General features: G+C 47.7%; 2 protein-coding genes across 3 annotated transcripts in view; both read right to left on the reverse strand.

Moving 5' to 3' along the window:
* LOC119390121 (uncharacterized) overlaps nucleotides 1-9,302 on the reverse strand; it is a 32,607-nt gene extending 23,305 nt beyond the window's left edge. Inside the window, exons 1-6 of one of the 2 annotated variants that reach the window (XM_037657677.2) lie at nucleotides 9,123-9,302; nucleotides 6,269-6,379; nucleotides 4,208-4,283; nucleotides 3,046-3,188; nucleotides 1,714-1,868; nucleotides 461-618 (exon numbers count right to left, since the gene is read on the reverse strand). In XM_037657677.2, coding sequence (XP_037513605.1) covers nucleotides 461-618; nucleotides 1,714-1,868; nucleotides 3,046-3,188; nucleotides 4,208-4,283; nucleotides 6,269-6,289 — 553 coding nt within the window. In that variant the 5' untranslated portion in view covers nucleotides 6,290-6,379; nucleotides 9,123-9,302. Of the gene's footprint in view, nucleotides 1-460; nucleotides 619-1,713; nucleotides 1,869-3,045; nucleotides 3,189-4,207; nucleotides 4,284-6,268; nucleotides 6,507-9,122 lie in introns of those variants that run through there. The other variant, XM_037657675.2, reaches the window with a different exon arrangement.
* A 12,681-nt stretch (nucleotides 9,303-21,983) lies between these two features.
* Nucleotides 21,984-23,175, reverse strand: LOC119388789 (innexin inx2). The gene has a single exon (XM_037656200.2). The coding sequence runs from the start codon at nucleotides 23,102-23,104 to the stop codon at nucleotides 22,013-22,015; it is 1,092 nt and encodes a 363-aa protein (XP_037512128.1). The 5' UTR covers nucleotides 23,105-23,175; the 3' UTR covers nucleotides 21,984-22,012.
* Between the last annotated feature and the right edge of the window lie 2,373 nt (nucleotides 23,176-25,548).

A 25,548-nucleotide genomic window follows, 5' to 3' on the forward strand; every position in this document is an offset into this window, starting at 1 on the left:
TTCATCGCCTCCGAGATGGCAAGAGCGCAGCGTGTATCTTGGAGGCCATGCAACTCTTGCTTTAGATCAAAAACCTGTATGTACCATTCTCGTGCGCGCGCGCGCGCGCGCGTGCGTGCGTGCGTGCATAACAATACACATTAATAAGTATGCACTTGGTGGTTGAAGTGCGCACCAGGGGCTGCATTTCGCTATTGCGTTCAACTCTTAAAGGCGAAGCTTAAGGGTCCCCCAATTTTTTGCAATTTTAGGTAAATTAAGTGAGATTGATTTTTTGTTGTTTCTGTAGTTTATATTTCAGACCTTGATTATTTTGCACTGGTTTTGAGCATTGTTAGCCTTGTTTTAGACCTGTATTAACCACTGCGTGACCATGCCACACGAGACTGGATGACAAGCCGGGCCCCTAAAGTGCTATGCACTTCAAATGCTTTTTTTTTTTTTTTTAACAGAACGCTACCTCTCGAGCATAGGTCGACCTCGGGCTCCTCTTCAATCATGACAGAGTTGAGCAGATGTTCCGACCTGTCAATCATGCTGTCGCTTTCCTCAGGAATCACCGTGACGTTCCCGAATTCGTCGTAGCCCTGCCTGCCTGGTGGATGCAAGGATCGCCTCCTGCGCAGAAGTTATCAGCGCCAATAGCAATTACCTTTGAATGTCTGGGCAAGTATGCAATAAAAATTGGCAGTTTCGTAAAGCATCGTCAGACATAAAAATGTCAAACTACACTCGAGTTTATTGGCATGACGATCAATAAGCTTACGGCGACGTGTTAGCGGTGATGCACCCAAGGTAAATGGTGCTACCAGAAGTCTTGCAGTGCTGCCGTGGTGAAGAGCAGCGCCAGTGGTGAAGCAGGCATGGCGCACGAGGTGCATTAGACAAAACCATCTGCATTCGTAGCTTTAATGGGCCACGACACTGCAAACCTACCAACCTCAGTTTCATTGCAACTAAGAATAGAGGGCCCAATAAGGTTAGTCATGCAGAAACTGCAAAATAAGCGCTGCTTCTAAACCACTTGAACCAATGGAAACTGCCATTTTGGCTTGCAGTGTACACCATAAAATGAGCTATACACAGCAAAATCCTCTTAAACAAAGCCTGGCAATATCAGAAAATATATCCATTAGACAGGCGTTTCGTTTGCAGAGACGGATGTACACCTGTCCGCAAAAGTAAAAAAAAAAAAAGCTATATTTTCACTTTATCTGGCAACGTGAAATCCTAATAAATACTCCAGCCTGTAGTTCGTACTGCAAGCGATACAGTCACCAGCTTGAGTAGAAGTGTTGCGCAATAACAAAGCAGAAATTCGCACTTGTAGTGGGGCCTGCATCCCATAAACTTTTCCCAACAGGTTAACCTATAGGTATGTGGCACCCAAATACCCTCATGTATAACCTGCACAAAAATCTAAAGTATATGAGCTAAACTTAAAACGAAAAAACGCAAATTCTGGTCTGCAAAGATGGCTTCATGGCAGCGCTTCAGAGCTATGCAAGGAAGCCAGGTACGAAGCAATACGCAGAGACCAACTGCTGGCCAAGCTCCAGCCAATCAGCAGCAACCGAAACGAAAAATTTTAGATTGACACACGGAGAATAGCTCACATAGATGAGCTCTCTTGAAGTGCAATACAATATCCATAAAGTCGGAAAACGAGTGAACTCCGAACAGCTCGGCACGTGCAGTACAAAAAACACTAACCGTTCCTGAGAATAGGACAAGTCCATGTCGGAGATGCCCGTGAGAGAGATGTCCTGCCCGGGCGTCATTATGTCCTGTAAAAGCTTGATGCCTCGGGTGCTGTTGCTGGCTATGGTGTGCATGAGCTGCAGGTTTGTTTCGAGCCACAACTTGATCTGCATTTTGGAGAGGACACTTTAGTATTTCGCAACGCCTGGATTATATGGGTGACAAGAAACAAGAATAACAGCTTAAACATAAGATATTTGCTGCACTTAAAGTGACGCTTAAGCGAAATGGTAAGTCAACTTAGAGACTGAAATTTCTCCGAGAACGCTATTGTAATATTTTTCAGAACCGTTAGATCAGAACAGAAAAATGAAGGTCAACATACTGTTTTCGAATTTTGCGCTTAACTCCAGCATGCGAATGTAGGTATGGCGTCACAGATTTCAAAATTATTTACTTTCCTTATTTTGGCCACATTGGCTCAATAAAATTTCCTCGAATTTGCCATGTTAAGTTTGGCTCCCGCAAGGGAGCCCTGCAACCCTTTTTTTAACATAACCTGGAAACGCTCCCAATTTGTAGTCAAGGCTCTTGTGAACATGTGAGCCAAGCATTATTGCATTGCACGCAGTGGGGAATTTACAATTTCGTCTCGAAGGCAGCAATGAGTTGCTTGCTTTCTCCTCTGGAAACGACACAGAAGGCGAGAGCAAATGAGCACAACAGGTGGCGGCCGATTGCATGTTTGTTGCTCCAGGGTACAGTCCCAAGGACTTGTACTGCATAGCGTAGATACCGTGGCTGCCCACTGGGTGCATATCTGAATTTGAAGTAGAGACCAAAAAGAAAAAAGAACGAGAAAATGCTCAAGACAGTGCTAGAGACGTAACCTTCGGGTGGCTCACGACTCCCTTGCCATACCCCACCCATGTTGATGCACACGTGCTTCAGCACAAACCAAGCAACTTATTGCATGGCAACACTTCATCTTAGCTTACAATTTCGCACAAACTACAGCTGAAAAAAAAAAAAAAAAAGATTGTGGAAATATTTAACTCAATGACAGCTGCAGAAAGTGTCTGTAATGCACACTTCAAATAAACGCAGCGATGTTAACTTCGGATGGCCACTTGAACAACACTCAGTGCAAGGACAATTGCGCCTGCAGTTGTCTGTCCACTCTGTGTCCAGGCAAATTTTGTTCCAAGTGAATCGGCCAGGTTTGCACTGCTGAAATGGCCAAGTCAAGACACGATGCCATAGGACTACTTAAATGTGCAAGACTCTGGAACGGATGATTGAACAGTTCTACAGCCAGTGAAGCAAATCCACGCTACGTCTCACCTGAGGCAATGCAAGGTTGTCAATTTTTTGCTGTCTGCTGCCCGCACCTTCCAGTTCACTTATTTTTGCCCTGGCATCCACAAGAGCTCTGGCAAGGAGTTTGTTCTTCTGAAGTATGGCTCGAAATTTCTTTCTGTACTTTGCTGCACACAGGACAACAAAATGTTAAGAGCTGTAGAATCCAACGTGCAAGTTACAAAGTCTACAAAGACAGCGTAAAGTAAAATTTGAAGACTACTATAGCTTGTCTAACATATCCTGCTTTCCCGATAGTTACAAAACTAACATACCTGCTACACACAGATGATTAATATCAGTTGTGTAGAACATGAAATTGTATGTTTAATTCCCAGCTGCGATGGCTACATTTTGATGGAAGTGAAAGCCTGCATTAAGTAGCATTTAGGTGAACATCAGTATTTCAGGCTGTCAAAATTAACACATCGTAACAGCATCGCTTACAACCGTGGTGTTGCATGGATCAATCATTTTCGTGAGTCACACTGAAAGCTATGTAGCATTTCAAAACACATAAAGGAGCAAAGTTGTTTCACGAAAAAAAAAAGACCATTTTTACAAACAATGCGCTTGTACAGGACATCTGCAAGTTCGTTTTTAAATTTTTTCTGTGCAGGTCTTTGGGACTCGAAAATTTACGCATGCTTAGAATGTGGCAAACTGGCTCTGCATAAGGACGCAAGATGGAGGAAGGCTAGGTTAACGGAAGGAAAAAAAAAATTGTAATTTATTTGTTTGTACTGTGAATTTCAAAACAAAACCCTCCAAGTTCACGAAAAATTTTGCGATAAAAAAATCCCAGGCCATAGCAAATTTTCTGTCAACTAAGTAGCTTTCCGTCTGCGAAATCCACATGAATTTCCTTTCATTCTTCTATGTGAATGCATTACAATGCTATTAATTTGTACAAGGCTAGTTGCAGACAGTTGTCATAGCAACTAGCAAGTTGTACCCTGTACAAGCCATTACACAAACAGAAGCATGAGGGTGTCCGTTTAAACAAGATGCATGAAAGCACGATGAAATTACAATCAACTGAAAATTCATTAATTCCTCTAGATGGTCCAGGAGTAATTGTACGAATAGTGGAGTGGGATGTGCTAAGGACCGCACGTTCAATGCAATGGTACGAGAGAGCGCTCACCACGCATGTCCGACTGGTTCATAAAGGAACTGTGGTTGCTCTTGTTTGACTGTCCCCGCTTGATGTTGTATTTCGCCTGGAAAGTAACGGCAGAATGATGCAAGGTTCTGCCACAGCACAAAACGATGCAGAACAGAAACCAAGATCTACACACAATACAGTTCACTCCTAGAAACAACAGCTAATTGGTATTCAAACATAACCTAAAACGGGGCCTTTAAGGAAAATAAACTGAACTGAACTGAACTGAAAACTGTGATAAACAGGACTATTGGAGAGGCTTTCATGAAGGAAATCTGCTGTAAGGAAACTCCAAGTACTTCTCCACAGGATGGCACTTATACCGTGTTCCTTGTTGTCAGTGCCTTTTTTGCATTGCATCACCTATTGCCTCCATTAAGGCTGGTTCACACCGGCGACTAGCACCGGTCGCGCGACTAAGTTAGTCGCAAAGCGACTGGTCGCAAACGGTCGCAAATGGCCGTTTTGGTCGCAAAGCGACTGCTTTGGCTCAGTCGCTTGCTGCTCGATTTTTCAGTCGCACTACTGCAGTCGCAAACCTCTGAACCAATCAGGTGAGCAGGAACAGGACATCAGCCTATTTTACGGGGCAACGGCAATGCGAGCTGTATACGAGCAGACGTGATTTCTATAAGGCGACGGTTATAAGTCACACGCAGGCGTGAACATCTGTCGCTTTGAGTCGCTTTTTGACTTCCAGTCGCAAATGGTCGCGCGACCATTGCTAGTCGCCGGTGTGAATTAGCCTTTACACTGTACCTTCAAACATTGTAAACGAGCGAGGGATAAAACGAGTGTTGAAAAGACACGTTCAGTTACGGCAGAGTACAATCGGCATTCAATGTCGCAATCGCGAGTGGCTTCATTCTAGCAGCTTGTGCAAATAAAAATAAGCTAATGGCGATTGAAATCCAACTGCACTTAGATACAGATTGGGTTTTATTAAGATCAAAAGCGCACTGTGCCACGCCCATTAATTCATGAGAAGCAACACGTCACGGCTTCTCCTGTGGATTTAGGTTCAACCGTGTTCATGCTTGTTCATATGAGAAGGCAACCAGTGGCTTTCTTCTTTCTTAGCCTTGGTACAGGATGCTAGTGGGATCGATTCCTCCGGTTATCAGTTTCTCACGATTTTTTTTTTCTTCTGGTTAACAGTGTTTTGCATAACGTCAAGTTCAAGCATGAAATGAGAGGCTTTGACCAAAAATAGCATAGAGAGAATTTGGCACGGAAATAGTGCCGACTTTACAAGGACACAGGATGGTCTGGAAATGTAACGCAGGCAGTACAATTGGAAGAAGAACATCGCCTTGCCCCCTCTCGCCCCCCCCCCAAATAAAAAAAAATAACAGAATAAATTAAAAGGTGCCCTCGCCTTTATCGCTGGTTTCTGTGTATTTACTGAAATGTCGGCGTTAGATTTCGTAAAAATACCAACGAAACAAGCTAGCGCTATCTAGCACTTTTACTCCGACAGCTCGTGAGAAGAAGCAACTCAATTACCACAGTCTCGTCCGACATACATTATAGACAGGATAGCAATCACGAACAACCTTTCGCAAGGTTTGCACGCCTATGAATGCTCGTATAAAACCCTGAAACTATACATTATGCCGCTCTTGTTCGAGTACGGGACGTTCACTTTCGCTAAAGATTTATCGATAACGAAACTCCCGCTATCACGAACTCTTTACTTCTAGTTGCTGCCATGCATCTTTTTAGAGTGAAGGGCGCGTGGGTGCCAGTAACACGCGTTTAACAAATTAAGTTTAACTTAATTTGTGAAACGTGGGTGGGCCACAGCACTAAACTCGGAAGCCTACTTCCAAGTTGGCCGGTGACAAAAAAAAAAGAAAAAAAAAAAAAGACGTGAACGCATGCACAAATGAAGGGACGAAAAAAGTTATGCATGCATTAGGGAATGTCAGTCATTTTCCCCGGTCGTTCTCATTCGACAGTAATGTGCGAACTGGTGAAATAGCGCCTGCGAAACGAAAAGACACACATGAAAGAGAATGCACCAACGGCTTATCGTACCGGCTGCTTGAACGACGACATTGGCAGGCTTCGGGGAAGTTACAGCTTGGTTAAACTCAGTCGGTATGCTTTGCCAAGCGGAGCAGTTGATGTTCTTACCGGCCTAGTCGACTGCAAAAGCGACCAGCATGGGCAACAACGAGTTAGTAAGCACACACAACGTGAACCATTAGCGGGCGTATTTAAAGGCGCGGACAAACGGAAACGTAACGGAAGTATATGCACGATGACGATGGCAATCGTTTTTAGGGTTGCGCGGTTTTTCGGCGTTTGAAAGTAAAGACATTGCCTCTGAGACTTGTTTCTTGTTAAATTGGGGAAGCTTGCAGAAAATTGCTCGTGTGCAAACTCACGCACATAAAACAAAAAGCCAGCCACAAACCTTGAAGGTTATGATTTCGTGCACTACAAGTGTAAAGCAATGTATCTAATAACGTTGTGTAAAGCAACCTTTAAAAGCATAGAATGGGGTAGTGTCGTAGTGTGCCGTCTTCGCAGAAAACCATCAGCAAACCAATGGGAGAACGGTGGTCACTTTTGCGATGACGCCACCAGAGCGACGCCACGGCTGAACGGCGTGCTCGGCGCGCGAAATTTGAATCATAATAGCGAAATTTTCTGCCGTTCTTGAGTCAAGTGGTCACATAAGCCGACTGAAACTAAATATATTTGCAAGATTTAAACACTTATACAAATATAGATGCATCATTGCAATAAATAAAGATTCTTCTGCGTTGTCTGAGCTTTCACATTTCCTATCGCAGAGCAGCGTCCCAGATCGTCTGCATGCTTACTGTTTTAATTGCAAGAGGCATAAAAAAAGCACATCGCTATTCATTCCATGCATATGTAAGCCTGTCTAGCTGTCACACTAATGTGAAGTTATGCGACGAAACACACGAGGAGGTCCGACGACCACCCGTCACCTGCATCAGCCAGGAGAGTAGTCGCATGGTTTTGGCGAGAAAACATACAACGCTCAATGACAAATGCTGCTCCATTTCTCTAGAGATTTTACTCCTCAAAGGGGCGCCAAAGCGCAGGAATGTAGCTATGTGAATAAGCCCGTAATTCCAATCGGTCTACAAAAAAATTAGAATGCATCAGGCTTCCTCAAACACTGAGTCTGCCATGCATACGAAAAAATTCACTAACGCGTCATGAGAAAGAGAAGGGAAAGAAGGGAACAATCAACAAGTTTCCCACGTACACGCACGACCAGCGCGGCAACTACAACTCCAGATCTCAGGGGCTTTGTATTTCAGCTTATTATAAATTACTTCAGGGGGCGGCGACAGGTGGCGACACAGTAGTACGGTGTGCTCTGGCACTGGCACGGGCACCGCAGGCCGTCATCGCAAAAAGAGCCATGTTTTCGGCGCCAGACGGCACACTACCCCATTCCAGTACACCACAATTCAGTACTTTTGATGGCTTAATTCGCAGAGCATTTTAAAACGAGTACATTAGAATAAAATGTGGCGCTAGCATCTGGCAAAAAATATGTCATGGAGGCCATGTTATCCAAGATGCATTAAGAAAAAAAAAAAAAATCCTCAATTTTTAAAACTTATTTTTCAAAGAATTATCACATCTGATTCTTTTAAAACACTCTGAATTCATTTGCGTGGTTTGATTGGTTTGATCTTCTTATCTCGAAGGCTCTAATTTGGCGCTTTTCGCGTGATGTACCGGTCACAAGAGCGTTGGTGCCTGTGGGCGAAGCAGAAGACGTTACCGTCGACGCTCTCGTGTATGTATAGTGTACTAGAATAATATCATTCTAGTACACTATACGTGTATGTTTGCCTGTGTGGCCACGTGTGTGGCGTAGTTTGCTTGTGTGGCTCACAGTGTGGCTCACCCTAGCTCACAGTAGAGTAACTCTAGCTCATAGGCGTTGACTGCGCCACCCCCACTCCCCCCCTTATTTTACTACAGCTGTTTGCCATTGACAGGCTCCTGTCACCCATATGTAATGTTTTTTTTTAAAGGACCCTGACAGCAGAATTTTTGTTTGTGACTTTTTTACAGTAGTTTGTAGCCTTGTCTCTCATAATCCCGAAATTGAATCGTAAATTATCTAAAGCAGGGGTCAGCAACCTGCGGCCCGCGGAGCAGTATTATGCGGCCCCTTGGCACGACGTCAGAACCGCCCCCTCCCCTTGTCACTACCTATCTGAAGGCCGACGGGGCAGTTTTGACCTCAAATGGGGTTCGACAGGAAGAAAGAAGGATCGCTACCAGTTGGCAATGTCCACCTTCTTCACACTCAGCAAGATAACGTCTTCACTTCCTTTCTTTGCACAGGTCCAGAAAAGGGAGAAGAAAGATTAGATATTTGCGAGTTGGCTAAGAATGTTCAGCACCAAAAATCGCATTGAATGGGTTTCTTTTTCTTTTTGCTTGTAACCTATGTTTGTAAATTGCGACCTTGTGACATGCGCGCTGAAAATAAACATGATTGCTATTTCAGTTTTGCACGTTATTGTCAAGTCGCCGAATTTTTCTTTGTCTGCAAAGCACAAGAAATCTTTCTATATCTTTCTCTTTCCTTCTATGTCATTATGTCTTTCAATCGTTTTATGTCTTTATTTCCTTTATTTTTCTTTATTTTCTCTTTCTTTCTATCACTTTCTCTCTCCTCTTTTTTCTCTCTTTCCTTCTCTCTCTCTCTCTCTCTCTCTCTCTCTATTTTATCTTTCTGTCTGTGTCTTTGCACGACGGAGCACAAGTTACCGATAGCGTAAGCAGATTCGCTGTTAAAAACGGTGGCTTTACAAACAGATTATCAAAGGGTCTGAACTAAACTGTAAAACTCCATGCCCCGGAAATTAAAGAACGTTCGTCTCACAGTTCAGCAGACTTCGGGATGTCGTGGTGACACTGGGAACCGGCACCGCTGCAGGCTTGTACAGCAGGCGTCGCCCTTGAAGGTCGAAGTGGTCGCCACCGGGTCTGCTGGCTTGGGTCCGGATCCCAACGGCCTTGAGACCCCCTCGAACAGCCAGCCGCCACACGTCTTCTCCCCGGCGTTCGAAAACCAGCCGCGGCACCGTCTTCGTCTTTCTCCTTCTCTTCGCCTTGCCCAGTGCAAAGGATTTCTTGATTCAGCTTTTCTTCTTTTTTTTCACACACACACTCCAATGCACATGAGGTTTATAAAGTACAGTGTGGCCAATCCCCCTTGTGGGTATGTGCCAAGATCTAGGCGACAAGACAAGACAAGGTTTTGGTTTCGAAGGATGGGGGTGGTCGATAAAGAAGGCAGAGACAGGGGTATATTGAGGTGAGTTCGCGTGCCGAACTGGGTGAATTCGGCGCGCCAGCTAACCTCGATATAGCCACCGACTTTAACCCGCGTCTCTTCCTTCTTTCTCCCCAATCTCCACCCCCGTTTTCATCCTCTTCTGTTTTTAGGGGCGAAGCTCCTTAAGGCGGCACCCGTTCGTCCCTCGTAGTCGTAGTCGTAGTAGTAGTGCGTAACAAGTCTTACGCTTTGACCTCCAAGGTGGTGCCGGTGGGAGATTTTTCCTGTGCGTTGTTGAACAATAAAAAATTCGCAGCGTGCGCGTTAACTAAAAGCCGAATTCTTCTGTCTCTCATTCCCCATTAGCAGCCATTGGCGTGTTCCAGTAGGAAACGTTAGTAGAAGTAGAAGTGTAAGTGTTAGCTAAAAGCCGACTTCTTCTGTCTCTCATTCCCATTAGCAGCCATTGTTTACCTCCAAGGTAGTGCCTGGTGAGATTTCTCCTGTGCGTGATTAAACAATAAAAATTTTGTTCAAAACGCCGTTGATTGATGAAATAAACCAACGAAAGACGCCAGATGTTTTGTAAAAGCAAAACGAAAGAACGCCAGATGTTTCTAAAGCAAAGCGAAAAGACGCCAGCTGCTTAACGAAAGACGCCACATGTTTTCTAAAGCAATGGTTTTCTAAACAATGAAAATTCACAGCGTACATGTAAAATTAAAGTGAGCTGCAAGTCGTCAGAACTCATCGAACCTTTAGTATAAACGCGCCCGATCTCACGTCGGTGATGATGTACTGGGCAGAATTCACGGAAGATTCACGGTTTACCGATGAACCTCCGCAGCTTCGCCAACTCATCATCATTCACTCCGTGGATATGCAGTGTTTTTTTTTTTTGTTGGGGGAGAGCGCACGAAGCATACTCATACCTTATTTACTCGACTGTAAGTCGACCCCCCAAACAGCACAGAAAAAACAGGGTTGATCCCTCCGTCATAGGAATCGGAATAACACGAAAGTAAAGCGTGCCCTTACAGAAGTAAATGAATGCTTACTGTACATTCATATAAGAGAGTTTGCACAATGTATATTGATGTCTGGCCGCTAATCGCGCCTTTTAACGTGTATGCACCCACTTTCATGATTGGTGGTACATCTCCATCCCGACGACTAACGTCCATGTTAAATGATTAAACAAACCCTTGTGGCAGCTGTAGTAGTTAACGGTGTAAGCGTAATCAGAGAACTAAGTTTGACAGCCATAACAGCGTCGCATTTTGGATGCAGAACTTGGTCGCCGTCCCGCGGCATGTTAAAATGTGATTGAATACCACGGCCGGACTAGAGGTAAACGCAAAGTGCGTCGTGCCGCTCCGGTAGCCCGGCCTCGATTTTTCTCGAGGCGAGCGCGTGAGCATGGAACGCGGTGTTACAGCCAGGTGAGGCAGGCGCGCGTCGCAGAGCTATTTTTGGTTTGTATTAGCGTGATGCTGAACGAGGCCGACGCTTTTACGACGCTTGGGCAAAGGTCGCCACCTCGCGGTGTGTTAAAGCATTGACAAAATTCAACTTCTGTTGAAAACGCACCGAATGGGACGGACGCGTAACGCGTTGCAGGCGCTAGTCGCGGGGCCACAGCAATGACGAATTACTTCACCTTACCACCCCCAGAAGTCAACGCCACCCAGCCGACCGGGAGAGTGGTAGATATAAAAGGCGCGTTCGTACGGCCTCGGAGTGTGACCGTGGCGCAGTGGATAGCGTGCCCGGCATCTGTTGTTGCGGACCGAGTGGTCGTGGGTTCGATGCCCGTTGCCGGGTACCTTTTTTTCTTTGCAATCTGATTGTGTATATTTTTCGACGTCATTTCCGTGACGGAAATACGTCACTGAAGTCTTGGTGGACCCCGGCATAAAACACTTTCGTGTTAAAAAAAACGCATCAGCGCATTTCATAAAGGTAATTTATTAAATGCGAAGCATTTCTTAACGAACTTCTTAACGAACCTAGCCGCCTACGACTTTGTGCTCTCCTGGCCGCTTCGTTAATCGGATGCGTACCAAAATTGGTATGGAATAACATGACCGTATTACCAACATAAATGACAGGTCATAACATGAAAATCATGCATGCATGTCATGAACAGCATGATTTACATTCCACGGCCTTGGGGCTCTTGCGGCGATTCCGTTAATTTCATATATACCAGAACTGGTATGACGTGACAAGAATTCATGGCGAACATAATGACAGGTCCTAATGCGCAAATCATGACACGCATGTCATGTGCGGCATGATTTACATGACATGGCCTCGGGGCGCTCGCGGCCGTTTAAATGAATGGATATATACGAAAACTGGTATGACGAGACATTTCGACATGACGAACATAACTGACACGTGGAAAACATGAAAATTATGACATGCGTGTCATGAACGTCATGATTTGCATGCCACGCTCATGCCGCACTCGCGGCCGTTTCGCTAGGTTGATGTACACCAAAATTGGTATTGCGCGATGTGACTGTATGGCGAACATGAATAACAGGTGGTAACATGAAAATCATGACATGCATGACATGTGTGTCATGATTTACATGCCACGCTCATGGTGCATTCGCGGCCGTTTTGCGGGCTTGATATACACCAAAATTGCTATTGCACGACGCGACTGTATGACGAACGTAAATTAGAGGTGGTAACATGAAAATCATGACATGCGTGTCATATAGAACATGATTTACATGGCACGCTCATGGTGCGCTCGTGGCCGTTTCGCTAGATTGATATGCACCAAAATCGGTATTGCGCGATGTGACTGTGTCAAGAACATGAATAACAGGTGGTAACATGAAAACCATGACATGCATGTCATGATTTACATGCCACGCTCATGGTGCATTCGCGGACATTTCACTAGCTTGATATACGGCAAAATTGGTATTGCGCGACGCTCCTGTATGACGAACGTAAATGAGAGGTGGTAACATGAAAATCGTGACAGGCAAGTCATGTGCGACATGATTTACATGCCACGCTCATGATGCGCTCGCGGCCGTTTCGCTCGCTTGATATACACCAAAATTGGTATTGCGCAATGTGACTGTATGACAAACGTATATGACAGGTGGTAACTTGAAAATTATGATATGCATATCATTTACGGCATGATTTACATCCCACGCTCATTGTCCGATCGCGGCCGTTTCGCTAGCTTGATATACACCAAAAGTGGCATTGCGTGACGCGAATGTATGACGAACATAAATGACAGGTGGTAACATGAAAACCATGACATGCATGTCATGTATGGCATGATTTACATGTCACGCTCATGGTGGACTCACGGCCATTTCGCTCGTTTCGTATACGCCAAAATTGGTATTGTGCGATGTGACTGTATGACGAACATAAATGACAGGTCCTAACATGCAAATTATGTTATGCATGTCATGTACGGTATGATTTACATGACACTGTTATGGTGCGCTTCCGGCTGTTTAGATTACTGTATATATACCAAAATTGGTATTGCATGACAGGAGTGCGTGATGAACATAAATCACCAGTCATGCAGTGTACATAGCAGAATATACGTTTCATTGGCATGGTGTATATCATATTGTGCATGCACGCGTGCATGGCAAACATGCAATATATGGTGAACTAGATGCCATGGCATGAATGATTTCATTTGGCTTAAAAATAAACAAAGCGATGTGTCCAGCTCTTTGCTGTCTGCTTCGCATTACATCGATTCCCACAGTGCGTGGGATCTGCTGGATTTTTTACGTAGTCGCTAGACTGACTACATATTGACTGACTCTATTGTTGGAGTCAGCGCCCATCCTGTCACACACTTCTCTGTCCTGTCCTCGTAAAAAATACCGCTGGAATGTTTTGAGTAGGAATGTGTCACCAACTAGCCCCGCAACGTGTTTTGTAAAGACAAAAAACGCGAATTCCTTTGTGCGAAGGTGGCTTCACTGCAGTGCTTCACAGCTACGCAGGGAAGCTTGCTTTACGGCAATACGCAAGGATCATTTTTTAGAAAAATTTTCCGCGAATCATCACTGATTGCGGGTTATACTCGAGGAAATACGGTATATGTTACAGGTAGAGCAGAAGCGTTAACGTAATGTCGTAACCATGCCACAGCGTCCCTGATTCGTCGTTTGTCCCTCCTAACTGGCACTACTAGCTTCTGTTTCGATTGTAAGTCGACCCCCCCAACTACGGATTTCAAATTTATATAAAATGGGTTGATCTACAATCGTGTAAATGCCGTACACGCGCTAAGGCAGTGCTCCATGCATGAAGCACGAGGGGGGAGCGGCGTCGGAGGAGGTTGGCTTGTGGACGCTAGGCGCGTGTGCTCGTCAATTTTTTTTCCCATGCGCCCACCACAAAAAGGAAACTAAACAGGAGCATGATGAAAATTGTGACACGAACCCGAAGAGGTAGCGGCTTCATAGGAGGTTGGCTTGTGCACGCTAGGCGCACTCCCTCCTATTATTTTTTCTCTAAGGTGTAAGCGAAAGGTTGGAGATCATTCAATTCCTCTCATTTGTGTCGGGAGTTGTGAAAGCATCGTGACGTCAAGATGAGAAGAAAATTGGAAACAGAGGGCGCGCTGCTCGCCGAGCTCCCGCCAAACAACGGTGGCTCAAATCTCATTCCTTTCGCCTTTTCTTCTCGGTGGTTTGCGTCGTCGAATTTTCTTGTAGCCCAAATGAACAGTCCATTACATGGATACATCGCGAATAGCTCCTTCAGGAATGTGTTGTATTTTATGCCCAGATTCCCCGTTCATATTAAAAGAAAGGACAAACGGCGGCGCGCCGCAATAATAGCGCGGCGGCGGCGGCGGCGGCGGCATCATCCCCCTCGGGATTTCGGCGGCGGCGCGAGCGGCGTGAGCAAAAACAGGCGGCGGCGGCGGCACGACGCGGCGGCGCACACCTCTATTACAAAGGGCTCCGCCATAATTCTTCATCGTCATCACGCACAGCATCGACAAAGTGCGCATAGTGCCTTACATGCGTTTAGCAGGTACCACGGCTCTCCGTGGAATTACGAAAAATGGCACAGTGCCTGCTGACCTACTTCTAAAAAATTACAATGATTTATAGCGTAGTGGGTTTCTCGCAAGTGCACTTGTATTGGTTGCCAAGGAAGCCCATAAGCGCATGATCCATTTCCTCGGGGTCTCAGTAAGGTTCTTCACCCCCCCCCCCCTCCCCCGGTCTCTCTCCCACGTCAACGTATGTTATACAGCATGACGGGAGAGGGAAATAGCGACCGGGCGTCACCCAATGCAAATTGCATAACTGGTGGGCCGTTTAAAGCTTCCAACCCATTACAAAGAGCCGAGCCATAATTCTTCATCGTCATCAGTCGTCGCGTCAACAAAGTGCACATAATGCCTTACAGAGGTGTAGCTGGTGCCTCGCTTCCCCGCAGAATAACGAATAATGACTTAGTAGGTGCTTCCCAACTTCACAAAAATTGTGATTTATGGCGTAGTGGGTACCTTGCTAGTGTACTTTTATTAGTAGCCCCAAGAGAGCTTACAACTGACTCTAGAAACGCCGCTCTTCCAGCTTTCGCTGTGACTGTGCTGCGGTTTCAGCGCAGGCCTGGCGTTTTTTACATGTCTTTTAGGCACGAATCGACGACCCTTTGTAAATGTGCATGACACCGACACCCAACACCGTAGCCAGAGGGGGGGAGGGGGAGGTTCGACGTCCAAGAGAACAGACTTTTGCGCTAGTTGGTTTGGTACATTCAATGTGACCATTGTGGCAATGACGAAACCATTGAATATATTTTATGTCAGTACCCTCTGTACAGCTCTCAGAGACAGTCCCTCTCAGCAGTGTTTGCTCGCCTCGACGACCAGCCGCTTTCTGAGCAGTCAATCTTGGAATGTCGGAAAGACCGAGCTTCGCGCCAGAAAGCAACGAAGGCGCTGTTGAAGTTTCTGCGAGCAACCCGCCTCGTTGAGCGATTGTGACACTCCTGTGAGTGTGTGTGTGTGTGTGTGTGTGTGTGTGTGTGTGTGTGTGTGTGTGTGTGTGCGTGTGTTTGTGCTTCCCTCCCTCCCTATCCCATTTCTCTCATCATTAATTTTCTGTCTCCCCTTACCCCTTCCCCAGTGTAGGGTAGCAAACCAGACATGTTTTCTGGTTAACCTCCCTGCCTTTCCGCATTACATTTCTCTCTCTCTCTCTCAATGACGCCATGGCGCTGAAAACACAGGGACCAAGGAAGAGGACAGAACGTGCGCTACTCACAACAGTTGTGAGCAGCGCACGTCCTGTCCTCTTCCATGGTCCCTGTGTCTTCAGCGCTATGGCTTCATTGAGGTTCAACAGGCTTACATACAAACTCACGAACATATGCCCCCCGGCCGGCATAAATTTCTGGTTACGCCCCTTCTCACACCCAAGGCATTGCATTGGTCTAAGGTTGAAAGGCTTCGCTCTGAATACAAGGAGGGTGATCAAGGTTTAAAATTTCGGAAGTCAGCGTTTTTCCAGCAAATAATCGACGACGGATTTCGTGTAAACTTTTATTAGATAAACTAACACTTACGTCTCATATTTCTGATGAATACCTGTGTCAACGCAAACTAAAAGTGTATTCGAACGGACAGTACATCATGACGTAAAAAAACAAACAAACTCTGGGCATCTACGCACTAGTGGTGCGAAGAGCGAATAAACAGCGGAGCTAGAGGCCGTACCCTCCTCCTCACCTTCACTTCCCTTTCCCACCCATTGCTATACTATACTATACAAGACTGTGCTATGCTTTACCCTCTCCCGTCCTCCTTTCCCTCATTCTCACCCTCACCTCTCTCTATTCATCCTCACTTCCATTTCACACCCCTTGCTATACCATACTAAAGAAGACTGTGCTAGGCAGCTTTACCATCTCCCCTCCTAGTTTGCCTCCTTCTCACACTCACATCCCTCCTGACCCTCATTTTCCTTTCCCGCTCCCTTACTGTAATGTACTATACAAGGCTATGCTATGTTATGCTATGCTATGCTGGAGCGATGTGAGGGCCAGGAGGAGGGAATTGAGGAGGGCAAAGCCACCCGCTCCGCTGTTTCCACAATCTTCGCACTAGCAGTGCGTAGCTGCGCCAATTTTTTGATGTCTTGCTTACCCAGTGAGCCTGTTTGTGAAGACACATGCCCATTTTGACTGCAGTTTGTCGCGGTTCTTTTTTTTATTGAGACAATCTTTCCCCTTTTTCAAGCGAAGCGTGTTATGACTATCCGATCTTCATGAAAAGATACGGCCACGACGCGCCTTCTTTCAAATTTCGTCACTTTCTTGTCACCGGTACTTCCGGCCTGACGTAACTGAGTGGACGCGTTTCCTGCGCGCCGGGTGCGATCAGTTTCTATATCGTCCTTCAAATTCGATGACGAATATCTCGAACTGCGTGCAACTTTCACGATTTCTAAAAAAAATGGGTATGTCATAAATTCGCACGCACTGCAACTTTCTAATACAAACTACCGCTATCAAGGCAATAACTAAAATGCTAATTAACGAGCTTTTGTTAATTAGTCGCGTCAATGTCGTTTTAGTTGAGGCAAAGTATTTCCGCCTCGTCTTGGGGTTCGTGTGCGAAAACAACAGGAGACTGACTGTCACAGGATTTTAAAGGCGAAAGCCTTAAATGCCTCATCAAACGCGAAATTTGACCTTCGGCGTCGGCATACCGCGGCGTCGGGGACGAGCGATGCAAAAATTCATCATGCGATGGGGTCATCATGACGTCACAGATCGCCAAAATATGCGACGACATCATGACGTCAGAAATTTAGGCGTGACAGCACGTCAAGTGACGTGACATGATGCCGTCATCGCATGACATCGTAGCTTTGTAAAAAGTGGCGAGATCACGGAGGCAGTGCAAAACCAGGTGAGGTGCCTCCGATCCTGGAGGCAATTCAAAACCACGCAAGGTGCGTAAAGCTTTCGAAGGGTGGCGGAGCAGGATCAATACATCAACTGATAAACAGAAGAAGATGGCTTTCGCCTTCGAGTCGTCTCAAGTGAATGTATAAGGGACCCTGTGAGATTTTACAAAAACCTGTATTGTAAAAAAAAAAACACCCTGTATATCGCCCTCCATGGCGATGTAGGTACTTCTAATAAACTGTCTGAACACCGGACGCGTACACATGTTCCATTTGCCTGGACGGGGAGCCACAGCAGGTGGCAACGGTGTGAGGGCAAAGGGGTGAGTCAAGGTGAGGCGAATAACATAAATATGCTATTCTTGTGCCCATAATTTGGAAGATGATCTATGCAAATTAAGGTCCCCCCCCCCCCCCCCCCCCCCCCCCCCCCGATCAAGTTGGTGGCTCTGCCTACGATGGTACCGGCAGTCGAAGTGCCGCCGCGATGTCGTGGGCCCTCTAGCTAGACGGCCTGGACTCAACTCCGGGCCGTTATTCACAAACCAACATTTCCTTACTTTATGTTTCGCTTGTCGGTTTTGTGCCCTCAACGCATCTGAGTCACAAAAACGACAAGCAGCGGAAAAGATAACTATGCGATTATTGGCCTTATTTGTTAGTGAAGTACGTTAAGAAACCAAAAGAAATAAGGAAAACGAAAGGCGGTAGTAAGGTTGGTTTGCGAATACGGGCCCATGAGCACAAGACGTTGGAACGAGCGAGCAAGAACGGGCCAAGACGTGCTCGGACAAAAATCAAAGTAAAGCTTTTGCTTTAAATTTGTCTTTCAAAGCGATAGGTAGCCTGATGAGAAGTGAAGAAGAAACAAAACCAGGGACAATCAATCAACTGAAAAAATGAAAAACTTGCCTACTGCTCATTGGCGAATGTACCAACAAAACACACGGTGTCCTCCCAAGAAAAGGCGCCAAAAATAATCTGCAGAACTTCTTTTCCTCACAACCTGTCTTACTTTCCTTTTCAAGCTTTCCATCAACACCCTCCTATCATAACAGCCGGCTTCTTGGCTAATCTGCAGTAGTGGGTAAACGCCAAGGGATAAGGAGTGCGCAACCAAACAAGAAGGAGTTCTCCCTTGGCACGCGATGAAGCCATCAGAGTCCGACGCTTCGCAGGAAGCTGCCCGAACGCAATGGATCAGCGCTTACTCTGGTGCCGGAGTCACTGCAGGCACTGCGAGTGTCGCAACCCCCGATGCGTACGTGTCCGACACCACGCCAAGCGTGCAGGGTGCTCAAGACTCTGCGCCGACGACTGCGGGCAGGCGCTCGGGCCGACGGCGGGACTCCGCTCCCGCCCAAGTGAGCAGCGAAGGCAAGGCTCCAGTCGTCTCTATGCAGAGGACTGCGGGCAGGCGCTCGGACCGACGCCGCGACTCCGCCCCCGCCCAAGTGAGCAGCAAAGGGAGGGCCCCAACCGTCGCGCAAGCCGCAGGGCCTTCGCTGTCCTCCACTGGCCACCACTTGTCGCTTTCGAGCCACCTGGCGACCCCCGCAGGGACGCTCAACAAACCCGGACCGGGCACCGCTAAACCCGCCAAGAAGCCCGCCAAAGGTTCCGCGACGCCGTCACGTCCAAGTGTGCTGTCCCGGTCACCACAGATAGTCCTTTGCTTCGTGGTGGCCACAGTTATCGCGCTTTGGACCATGTATCTAAGTTCTGGAATGATCATACCACAAGGAATCAGGGTGGAACAGCCGCCGTTCTGCTGTCCGGAAGAGGCCAGCCACCTGGCGAAGTACGTGGACGAGAGCACGCAGCCCTGCACCGACTTCGCCAGTTACGTGTGCGCGAAGGGCTTCCGAGGGGGCGTCGACGCAGACCGACCGTTCAACGTGCACGAAGCCGTGGAGCGAGACTTCATCCTCGGCACGACTCTGCATAACGACGAATACGCCAGGTTCTTGAGCTTGATATTCCGTTCTTGCCTCCAGACGCTGCGGTACCCGTGGTCCCTCGCAATGGAGCTCGCCGTGGGCCTCGCGGAAACCACTGGACTGAAGCCAGACATGACGGCGGGAGCGCTACTGAACTATTTCCTCCACGTAAGCCTCAAGTTCCACACGGAGTCGCTGCTCGTCGTTGAAAAACCTGGCGGAGATCTGCCGTCCCTCCGACTCATGCCGTACGACATACGGCTAAACAAGAGCCAGCTAGAGCTGTTCGGCTTGGCGCTTGACGCTGTCGTCGAAAGATTCAACGCCATGTTCAACACTAGCGTCTCGAATGCCGACGTCATCGCCTTGGACAGCAAGCTCAACCGCGAATCCTCTTCGAAATCGGCGTTCGAGCCGTTTCGTATCGACCGAATCGGGGACTTGATTCCATCCTACACGAGCGAACGATGGGTCAAGGACCTGACAAGCTTCGGCTGGTCCGACGTGGCCAACCTAACAGAACTGCACGTTCGCGATCACGTTCAAGTAGCTGCCATCTTTAAGACCCTTCTGGACAAGGAGAACGAACCAGCGGTGTTTGCCTACCTGCTAGCCTACACGGTAGCCTGCGCTTACTCCGGCTTCGACACCAGGTGGGAGCTAATGCTGCCTTCGTCCGTATCATCCGCTTGTCTGCGCAACAGCCTAGAGAAGTTTCACAACACGTGGCAGCTGACTTACGCCCGAATATTTGCGAGCCCCGAAAGAACAGCCTTAGTGAACGCAACTTTCCGATTCGTCCTCGATGAAGTCGTCGCCGACGTGTTAGGCAGCAATCTGAGTGCTCTCGAAAAATCGCAAGCCGTGAGCGTACTAATGGGCGTGACCATTGTGCCGCCGCCGAGGGAAGTAATCTTTCCCGCAGCTCCCAGCGCGCCGCTCCCGACGTCCGAGGATTTCGGACTCGCCTACTACTCCGGCTTGGAGCACGAGTTCTTATTGACACAGGCGCTGACCCTACTCGGAATGCCGCACGGAACCGATCGGCACCGCCCCGCGACAATGCTTGATCACCGCGTCATTCCGTCTTCCGTATTCTACCCTTACATGGACTTTGACGGTCCCATTTCCAGCACGGTGGTCAGCAACATGCCCGTGATGGGCATGTCGTTCGCGCAGCTTTTTTGGACGGCCGTGGTGAAATCTTTCCGCGGAAGCAGCGGGCGCTCTAAAGCGTTGAGCGAACTTCACGAATGCGCTTCTTTCCGCAACGACGACAAAGGGGCCGACGCTAACGGTAATACCAGTGTTAGTACTAGCACTGACGACTCCGCCAGCGTTGGGCAACGCCCTTTCGACATCGTCCCTTTGCTGGCATTGAGGTCCGTGCTGCGGGCGATGGGCGTGCCGAAGGCAGGTTGGCACGAGCATCGCCTCTCCTGGAGTGACTGGAACCTGTCGCACGCGCAGTTCTTTTACGATCGCTACGTCTTCTTCACGTGTTTCTTTGGCGAGAAACGAGAGCCCCGTCTGATCATGGAAGACGTCAACGCAGTGCTTGCGTACGTCCGGGACTTCGCCGAGGCATTTGCGTGCTCCGATAGCTCGGTGATGATGAAGAAACGAGCTTGTTCTGTGTAATATAATTCGTGCGAGGTATAATTAAAAAGGCTTATTGTGTCCGTACATCTGTCGTTATCGACGGCCCGGTGGCTTTGAAGTACACAGAGAGAGAGAGATCGATAGAGAGATCATAAGTATCTGTAAAGCACTTTCAGATACATTATGTGCCTTGCTACTGTTGTTCTTATTGGAGAATTGTTATCCATTTGTCCGTAAGACAGGACGACAAAGTACGCTCAATATTCTCTGAAATCTAAGCAACACAAAGGGTTTGTAGGAAGATGGCCATTTTAATTTATCAGTGGATGCAGAAAGAAGGCCTCAACCTCAACGCTTCGAAAGTTGGCTTCAGAATAAGGTAATTCTCACCATTTCTCTAAAATGATTAGTGAAATGATTATTTGCCGAGTGCGCTGCTGATGAATTCCAGAGCGTGCCAGCCGATTTTTTGCGCACACATTGCAAAAACTTAAAGCGCACCTTCGGGTTTCTGTATATGGCTCGCATATGGCTCCCTTCGGGAGCCATATAGAGTAACTCTAGCGCAGCTTATCCAACCAGTGCATACACAATGCAACGGCTTCATGAGCCCTTTGAGCATTTTAGGCTCTTTGTGAAACACATCGGTTACTGAAGCTAACATTTAATGCCGAGTTTTGGCGGAATAATGGAACCTTTTCCCACCTAATATATACTGCTCGTGTAGCCCATCATGGGCTAACTTAATTATTTTCTACGTTCCCGAATGAAAGGTGGAGTCTTTATATATGGAGGAAGGGAGCATCGACGTTATGATGAGAAGATCACCGGGGTAAAAAACTACGGCATTCCTCTATCATGCACAACGTAGAACTTTGCTTTTGGCATATATCGCCTTTCAAGGCCATGCCTATATTTGCAAGTGCCTGTAACTTCTTGGAGGAGGTGGTTCGCTTAAGAATTGCCATAAGAAATGGGGGCGCGTTGCCTTTGCAAAAGACCAATTTTATATCGCCGGTGGTGCCGATGGCACGGCGGCTGGCACAGCCTTGACCAGTCGGCGTGACAGTTCCCCGACCAGCTGGCTGAAAATGAGAGAGTCCACGTTCTGCCCCACCAGGCTTAGCAAGAAGACGTCGCCAGCCGACAGTGCTGACACGACGGCCGCGATGCACTTGCTCTCTGGGTATCGCCAGGCAAGCAGGCGACGTCTGAGGGGCGCGCTGAGTAGAAGCAGGAAGCGGTAGACCACCGTCAGAGAGCCGGTGCATAGGAGCAACCCGTACCAGAACCAAAGGAAGGCGAACAGCTTCTCGTTGACGATGTTCAGTGGGAGAACGCAGATGGCTTCTCGATTCTCAATCGTACCCGACTGGCCGTACTTAAGGAAGGTGCACATGGTGATCCGCGGGAAGGCCACGACGGCGGGACTCACGAACTCGCGTCCCTCGCCGCGGTGCCAACGGACCAGGTCCAAGCCGTAGGTGAGGAATCCTCCGCCTAGAACGTAGTCGGTTAGGAACGTCTGGGCCACGACGTTCACGAGGCTGAGCAACTCGCAGAGGAAGTACTTGACCAGGTAGCAGCGGTTGCGATTCATGTTAATGACCAGGAAGTCGACCATCTGTGATCTCAGCTCGGCCCTGTCCTGCGTCACCGCGGAGCGAATGTCGAGCGCCGCCACTATGGCGGGAACCTTGCCGCCTTCCCAGGCCTTCCAGAGCCAGCTCGGTGCGTAGAAGCACAGCGCCTGCGCGAACATGAGGAAGCAGGTCCACTGGTAGTAGGTGTGGTACTTGCGCTCGCCTCGACCGTGACCCACGCCGGGGTACACGATGGTGCCGTTGTACGAGGCATTGAACAGTTCGCGCAGGCTGAAGGTGGACTCGACCCAGCAGAAGGAGTCCACGACACCCTTGGGCAGCGTCGGGCAGTGGCAGTCTATCGGAGTGCCCACGTACTCCTTGGCGGTCAGCAGGATGCTGAAGGACATGAGAAGGCCCACCGTGGCTCCGGTGTGCAGGCGGAACACGTTGCCGTCGATGTGCACCTTGCGCAGCTTGAAGAGCTTGCTCAAGCTTCCCAAAAGGTGGAACATGGTGCTGGCTTTACTCGCGGGTATGCGACGACGGGGTTCACGCGAGCTATGACGTCTTGTGAACTGTTTGACGGGACCATTTTTGTTGAGCTGACGGGTGGATTATGCGTTTTCCCGAACGCAGCGTCACGAATACCCGCGCGAGCCAGGGGCTGTGGTTGCACGGCGCGTGGCTGCTCGCACCTCGTACAATGGTACAAACCCACTGCATGGCATCGATGATGATGCTGCTGCGATGATTGGCACCTACCCACTCGAGGGGTTCGTGTAGAAAGCGGTCGTTATGTCGCTATAGATTAACCTTTAAAGGCTTCATTTCATCAAACATATTAACGCGATAGCGGTAAAGAGCATGTGTCGCAGAAAATCCAGTGTCGCCAGTGTCGCCGCCTCTCTCCGTGAGCGAAAAATCACGATGGACGCAAACAATAAAAATAAGGGTTCAAGCCGGAGTCCAACCCAGTCATTCTGCGTGGTTTTGAAATATTCTACCACAGAGCCACACCAATGCTCGGAACTGCGGGCTCATGTCGGGCGAGAAGCCACGTCAACCGGTATGCAATATATCACGTGGCGGAAGAGCAGAATCGCAACCGGCGTGTTACCATGCGAATTGCGAGCCCATTACAAAGGGCTCAGTCATAATTCATCCCCACCACCATCACCATCACCATCATCATCGTCATTATCAGTACCGCTACACGTGCCGATGACTCAACCCTCACGTCGCACAGAAGTCATCGCTACACACACTGGCGGCCCTATTAGCGTAGATAGAGACCGATTCTATTTCTCAAACAACGAAATTTCCTCAATATCGTGTCACTTAAAGCACTTTTGTGCAGACATGGCTAAATACGAGCTAAGATTCATTACAAGCACGGCTGGTGTCCATTTCAAGTTCGTTCACGGCTAAACAATTAAGAACGCTGTAGTTGTACGATAAATGTAGGAAAGATGCGACTAGGCCATCAGTACCTCCCGAGCTATACTCGGTTATAACCTAAGAAATAAATGTCAGCTTCGCCCACAGCCATCGCTCTCCCTTCCACCGAGAATTTGCATAAGCGCTCCGTTTAATAACGCTTGCTCATGATCATGACGTCAAGCACTTCTAGAGTTTCAGATAGCGGGCTTTCCCATACAGACCCACGTTTATGGCGCTGGCAGTGACGTAGCCGGGGAAGGGGGTGGGGGGTCAAACCTTCCTGAAGATGTTCAAGTTTGCATGTGCACATATTTATTTGAAATAACTTACAGGCCCGTTGGGCATTGTGTAATGGGGGCTCTAAAATAACAAACGCACGCACGAACATTTATAAAGTATGGTTAACCCCCCCCCCCCCCCCCGAAAAAAAAAAAAAAAAAACTTCTGGCTACGTTACTGGTCGCTGGTAACGTGCCTACTTAAGCGAATTTTTCCTCAATAAACGTCAGTTGAAGTTCAGCGCTTGTGTTGAAGTTGTGTTTTCTTGTTCGCCGTTTCACCCGGTGTGCGCTGGCACATGCCGTAATGATCGGCCAATTATCTCACATGTACATTTTAAGCGAATAGCCATCACTCAAACTCGTGACATCAAACACATAGTTGACTTTCCCGTACACACATGTTTGTATCGCTGGTTTTAGGTGGGAGAATCGAACGTCCTGGTAAATTTCGTCAGGGTTGCTGACATTGCTGCTCAGCCAAATGTAATATTTTAGTTAGTAACGCTGAACCTTTCAAATATGCGTTGCATTTATTACATTAGCCGAGAAAAAGTATTTACGGCTCGAGCGAAAGCCAGCTAGCGCGACTGTCTTTCGCAGGTGAATGGCAGGCACGCCGCGGTTATGTGGGCGGAACCTACATTTTTTTCTTAGGTTCCAACCGACTGCAAGACCGAAGTCAGGCTTCGAGAATCGTGGAACTCGTTAGTGCAATAGAACGTAGTAGCGGTTCTTGGCACTTTCTGAACTAAATTCTTTTATTGTCACAGTCGGTCAGAGTTCAGAGAACACAAAATGTCGCACATGTATGAGCAGACCGTGGGAAGCTTGAGCATGCACAGTGCGTCACAGCACCACAGCTTTGAATACTGCAGTGTGTATATTAAATACAAAGTCTCGATGACAGCACGTGCGTGGGACAAATAAAGTACACTAATTCCGTCATTAATGATTTCGCGGCTATTATAGAACCGTCGTGAACACCTCCAGGGATCGTCCAAAAGACGCGAAGATAAAAAACAAAAGCGAAAAAGATAAATAATTAAGTTGCGCAGTTGTGCAATTGTCCCATTGGTACGTTGCTAAGGCGCATAAATTGGGACAGGCACTTCGATAAGGAAATGGTAGTGCTGAAGATTTGTGCGCAGAGGGGAAAATAAAAAAAACCCCGACACGTGCGTTTTCGGGAAATCTTTACACAAAATAATGACCACATCGTAATGACGGTCCGTGTG

This window comes from Rhipicephalus sanguineus, chromosome 4 (assembly GCF_013339695.2).
Source record: "Rhipicephalus sanguineus isolate Rsan-2018 chromosome 4, BIME_Rsan_1.4, whole genome shotgun sequence".
In the NCBI taxonomy this organism is placed as follows: domain Eukaryota; kingdom Metazoa; phylum Arthropoda; class Arachnida; order Ixodida; family Ixodidae; genus Rhipicephalus; species Rhipicephalus sanguineus.